General features: G+C 41.1%; 1 protein-coding gene across 2 annotated transcripts in view; it reads right to left on the bottom strand.

Annotated features, from left to right (window-relative positions):
- Positions 1–893: 893 nt before the first annotated feature.
- HERC4 (HECT and RLD domain containing E3 ubiquitin protein ligase 4) overlaps positions 894–6,000 on the bottom strand; it is a 94,810-nt gene continuing 89,703 nt past the window's right edge. For both annotated transcript variants that reach the window (XM_040439069.1, XM_040439070.1), the window contains 3 exons: positions 5,223–5,406; positions 2,974–3,076; positions 894–1,411 (listed from right to left, as the gene is read on the bottom strand). In XM_040439069.1, coding sequence (XP_040295003.1) covers positions 1,203–1,411; positions 2,974–3,076; positions 5,223–5,406 — 496 coding nt within the window. In that variant the 3' untranslated portion in view covers positions 894–1,202. The remainder of the gene's footprint in view (positions 1,412–2,973; positions 3,077–5,222; positions 5,407–6,000) is intronic.

Below are 6,000 nucleotides of genomic sequence, written 5' to 3'. Positions count from 1 at the left end.
CACATCCGCTATATAATGGACAGTGTGATACCAAGCACAGCCGCTATATAATGGACAGTGTGATATCAACCACAGCCGCTATATAATGGACAGTGCGATACCAAGCACAGCCGCTATATAATGGACAGTGCGATACCAAGCACAGCTGCTATATAATGGACAGTGCGATACCAAGCACAGCCGCTATATAATGGACAGTACAATACTAAGCACAGCCGCTATATAATGGACAGTGCGATACCAAGCACAGCTGCTATATAATGGACAGTACAATACCAAGCACAACCGCTATATAATGGACAGTGTGATACCAAGCACAGCTGCTATATAATGGACAGTACAATACCAAGCACAGCTGCTATATAATGGACAGTACAATACCAAGCACAGCCGCCATATAATGGACAGTGCAATACCAAGCACAGCCGCTATATAATGGACAGTGCAATACCAAGCACAGCCGCTATATAATGGACAGTGCGATACCAAGCACAGCCGCTATATAATGGACAGTGCAATACCAAGCACAGCCGCTATATAATGGACAGTGCGATACCAAGCACAGCCGCTATATAATGGACAGTGCGATACCAAGCACATCCGCTATATAATGGACAGTGCCAGCCTTTGCATAGTATAAAGAGGCTGCAATGTTTGTCTGATTGCTGCGGCCCTTTCAAACAGCTGATCGCCAGGAGTCAAACCCCAACTGATCTAATATTGATGACTTATCGGATATTGATGATGGCTAGGTTATGAGTATTTAAATCCTGGAAAAAAAATATTTTTTACTTCTAATCCTCAATTTTCAGGTTTTTCCACATTCTACAGATTATACATAAAACTGAAAATGAAGCAAATACCGGTGTGAAACAAAAACAAGCTTCAAATGCTAAAGTAAAAACTTTTATTAGTTTGATTTTTTTTCACAGACTTGTTTAAAATGTGTTGAGTGCTATAAACAATATAGAGGTAAATGAACTTAAATTCACTCATTGTAGAGAAAGTCCAATTTGAAAATTGGGAGAAAGCGACACTCACGGGTATGTACAAGGTGGTGTCCACAGCCTGTACAGGTCTTCTGCCTTAATGGTATAAACAGCTCTAAGAAAACTTAAATTATATAGAATCTTAAATATCATCTTGGCATGGCTCAGGTACTCAAGGCTGCAAAGTAAAGTGGAGAAGGCGGAAAGTCTCCTTTATGCAAGGCTGAAGCCTTCGTAATGATCAATAGCCTGGATCAGTTTTTCTCGCAGTGTCTCTTTGCAGGTGTATTTTGGGAGATCCAAGAGATTGAAACACGTGTGGGCAACAGGTAGGAAACATTCTCCTCCGCCCGTCGGCTGTATTATAAGTTTTAAGCTTCTCATTCCAAGAATTGGTATCCGGTCACTGCCTGTCAAAAACACTGCAAAGAAACCAAAGGACACATGAGGACTTCGTGGAAAGGATGGTAGCGGTGCATAATCGACAGACGTCCATACATGGGTGTATTCATTATAAAGGGTTTTCATCTATCAAATATTATAGGTCAGTTAGGCATGTCTGAAGATCACAACTCTAAGAAAACCTGTGCCCCCCCCCCCCCAACTAGTGCATGAATGAAGAACAGTCAACAGTTCTAGTGAAATACTTCGGAAACTTGGTATGTCAATAAAAGACAATTTATTCATTTTAATACTGACAATACAGCCTGCCGGAGTTAACTGTTCTCTGGCCGAAACCCAGCACTCATGCCATAGTCAATGGGGTCCAGTGGTGAACAGCAGTAACCGGCTATGCCAGAGACAGTGAGGTCCAGCAGGCAGTTCCTCTGCCGGATCAGGTCAATGGAGATTTGAAACTATCCTAATGCCAGTGCTGAATCTTGCAAGACCATGAAGAAACCCTTGGTAGGTTGCAAGCTTGTGCAGTTTGGCCAAAATATCAACTAATATCTCATGTTTAGCATTTATGCAGGATGTAGTCTGGCCTTGTGATTTTGGCGGGTGGGTGCTTTGTGTGGTAAACACACCGCAACTGCCATGTCTGAATACACACTTATCTATATGCAGGTATAATACTAAGCATTAATGGTAGGAGTGTAAGTGACTTTCAGAAGTATTTTCCACCTGGGCGAGCTCCCTCATAACACAGTCATGTATGCCACAGACAGCACACCTAGCCACTGATTTCAATGTGCTTATTCATTTATCCTCGTCAGTCCATGGACTGTGGGTCAGTGGAAAAACAATTGAGACATGCGCTACTTTGTGGAGCAAACACGTCCATTGAAGTCTAAGTGTCCATGAAAACAACTGACTATCAATGGCATTTGTATTCTGTCATTGGTTTTCATCGAGATGCTCAGGAAATCCCTTTTTCAGCAAATCAGTGCATGTGAAATATGGATGGCACATGGAGGGTAAAAATGAACACGAGGACCCTTCATGTGGAGTGGTCGAATGCAGTTAAAGCCACAAAAAATACTACACTTTTGCCATGGTTTTTAATGTGGTTGCGGTTTTTACTGGGTAAAAACATTTATTTGTCACATCACATGTTTTTAACTGCCCCATCTGAATACATCTTACATGCTGCTGGTGATTGTGCCCTTGTATCAGTAGATAGATGGAAAGAGATTCATTATCCATATCTAGTTTCCATATGTTACATATGTGCCCTCTGCAGGGTCAGGCAGTGTAAAAGTGATCATGCCTGCCTGGCCCCGTCAATCAAAGTGGAGAGGACGCGGCAGTTGTAGAAAGAGCAGAGCCTCTAGGTGTAACGGTAACGCCCCCGTTGCTCCTAGAGGCTCATCTGTATAAAATAAAACATCATTTTTCTCAGCAATGCGGCCACATATGACCATGGGGCCAACACAGATGCCTTCAGCTGCCAAGTACACATGTAACAGGTCAGCCAGTTTCATAGGTACAAAACTGCTGACAGATGCCCTTTAAGATGAAGGCAGCATTCAATAATACTTACATAAAAATTGCTTTTTCTGTTCAAGTGGTAACTCATTGAAAACCTCCCAAAATATTTTGATGGTGGGATGATCTGCCCAGTACTCTCCTTTATATTCAGTAAGCTAAAGAAAACACAAAGTTAAAATACATATTAGTGTGCTACAATCATGTTACTACCTATTATAAATGTGTCACCGTACAACACAGCAGAGACAGGTAAGCCATTATAGGGGGGCAGAACTGATAGATATATAAGAAATCAGAAAATGAGTAAAACAGCAAGTTTACATCGGATTCCCGGGAATTAAATATTGACAACCTCATTAATATCAGTTACTAAGGCAAGATGCGACTAAACCCCGATCACCAGGCGGTCAGGAGACAGCGGAGCTGGCAGGCGCTGTGCAGTTTCAGCATGCAGTGTATGTCGGCTCCCATGTCATTGTTTCCCTAAATTGTAATCTGAAACTGCTCCTGATGCACCGTTTCCCAGCCGCCTGGTGGTCAGGAACTTTTAACCCTTTAGATGCTGTGGTCAAACGTGAGAATCGGGGGAGCCGTATGCAATGTGCAGCAGCTTCTGTCCTCCTGAATGAACAGAAGCTGAAGCACATTAGTTTCAATGGATGCCCTGCCTATGGCTCCATAGGAACATAGGGAGTAATTTAGTATTAGATATACGCCCGTTTTCTGGCATATATCTGTTGCAGGTTGCGGCACAAATGTTATCTCATTTATCATTTTCTACGCCTGTTTTAGGCTTAGAAAATATTTAAAATCTACAGCAGCAAGGAAACTGGCTTACATTTAGACCAGAGGTCGATGAGGAAGTTATGTGGAGGCCATCGCCTCTACATAACTTCGGCGGATCCACCGCCAGCGCGAGGGGTTAGGACCGGCATCTAAAACGCCAGTCTTCATAAATGACCCCTATAGTGTATTTCTTTTACACTCCAATACTAATGTATTGGAGTGTCTGAGAGAAGCAATCTAATTATTATTTTTTTTAAAGTTCCCATAGGGAACTATGACAAGCAAAGTGTAAAAAAATAAATGTTTTTAAAAATAAAGAAAACATAAAATTCATTCATTTTCCCAAAATGTAAATAAAAATATATAAACAATAAAAAAAGAAATACACACGGGCATTGCCGCCTTTGAAAACGCTCGTACTATTAAAATATAAAAATAATTATCCCATACGGCAAAAACAGGAAAAAAGTCAAAACGGCCAATTCTGTGTTTTTTGGTCACTTCTCCTTAATAAAATTAAATAAAAAGTGATAAAATTGTCATACACACCCTAAAATGATATAACCGAAAAGTTCAGTTCACCCGCAAAAAAACTGCCCCCACATATAGGGGTCTGAATATGACGATAAGAAATTTTTTTTTTTTTTTTTCCCTAGGTTTTAATTTTTTTTTTCAGTATCAAAACGCAAGAAAAACTATAAATATGTGGTATCATCGAAATGGAGAATGAAAGTAACAGCTCAGTTTTACCGTATAGGGAATGCCGTAAAAACAAAGCCCATTGTGGAATTACATGTTTTTTTTTTCTAATTTCATCCTATTTGGAATTTTTTTACCAGCTCTCCACTACATCGTATGCAATATTAAATGGTGGAATTACAAAGTGCAACTTGTTCCACAAAAAAACAAGCCCTCATACGGCTTATGTGAACAGAAAAATAAAAATGTTATGGCCCCTGGATAAGCAGGGAGTGAAAAACAAAAACACAGAAATAAAAAAAAACTCCAGGGATGAAAGGGTTAAAATTTCCAATACACTGTATTTTAAAACAACCACTAGAGGGCAACGTAGGTACTCATCAAAGCCTAATGGGATAATGAATCCAGCTAGAGCAACGGTTCTCCGCAGACTGACAAAACTGTACTATATAGTTCAGGTCATTCTATGGGTGTCTGTCAGGTCAGGAAATACAGGGGTGACTCGCTTTTTCTCCAGGGAGACATTACCTATTCACAATTAGTGTTGAGCGAACTTCTGTTTTAAGTTCGGCGTCTAAAGTTCGGCTTCCGGTTAGCGGAGAATCCCAATATGGATTCCGAATTCCGTTGTGGTCTGTGGTAGCGGAATCAATAATGGCCGATTATTGATTCCGCTACCACGGACCACAACGGAATTCGGAATCCATATCGGGATTCTCCGCTAACCGGAAGCCGAACTTTAGACGCCGAACTTAAAACAGAAGTTCGCTCAACACTATTCACAATGAAACACCATAAGAAGGCCTGTTTACCAACCTTCTCCAGCTCCTTCCAGTCGTAGTTTGTGTTGCCGATAACCATGGCCTGCAGCTCATTTGGTTGGAAGAGGTCTAGCACTCGGCCTCCACACACCTTGTGAAAGCCTGCAAAGAACGCACTGAATAAGGAAGCCACTGAATGACTGAAGATGTAGTCCACATAGCAATCTACAAATTCTTGCCTGAGAATTAAAAAAAAAAAAAAAGAAAAATCATAAAAAACCAGTGAACACAACATGAACGCACCGAGTAATGACATTTCTGCCATCGCCAATTCAAACTATAGAATTATGCTATAGGAAGGTAAATTTATCATATGAAATAAACTATGAAATCATTTAAAGCTACAAAGTTACTAGCAAACTTTCCAACACTGTAAAAAAATTAAAATAATAAAAATTACAGAGCTTCACCGAACGTCACCGTTTGCTCCCCCATTGCTGCATGGACTCCAGTGCGCTCCACTTCTTGCTGACGTCCCGACGCGGCAGGAAATAAATATGAATGCAGATCAGCCAATCACTGGCTGCAGTGATGACCCGCCTCAGCCAGCGATTGGCTGAGTGGCATTCCCAGCCATGTCAAGAGGTCGGCAGGCACCACTGGAAAGGCAGCAGCAGGGGGGGGGGGGGGGGGGATCGGTGAGGTGAGTATAGGCTCTTTTATTTTTTTTAAACCATTTGCAGCACTTCCTTCTAGGTACTAATTCAATAATGGTGGAATGAATGGCCTCATAAATAATCTCTCAGTACCAATGATATCAAAAGCTAGAACTA

This window comes from Bufo bufo, chromosome 6, assembly GCF_905171765.1.
Source record: "Bufo bufo chromosome 6, aBufBuf1.1, whole genome shotgun sequence".
In the NCBI taxonomy this organism is placed as follows: domain Eukaryota; kingdom Metazoa; phylum Chordata; class Amphibia; order Anura; family Bufonidae; genus Bufo; species Bufo bufo.
The sequence above is the reverse complement of the archived record's forward strand: the minus strand, read 5'-3'. Positions and strand labels throughout refer to the sequence as shown.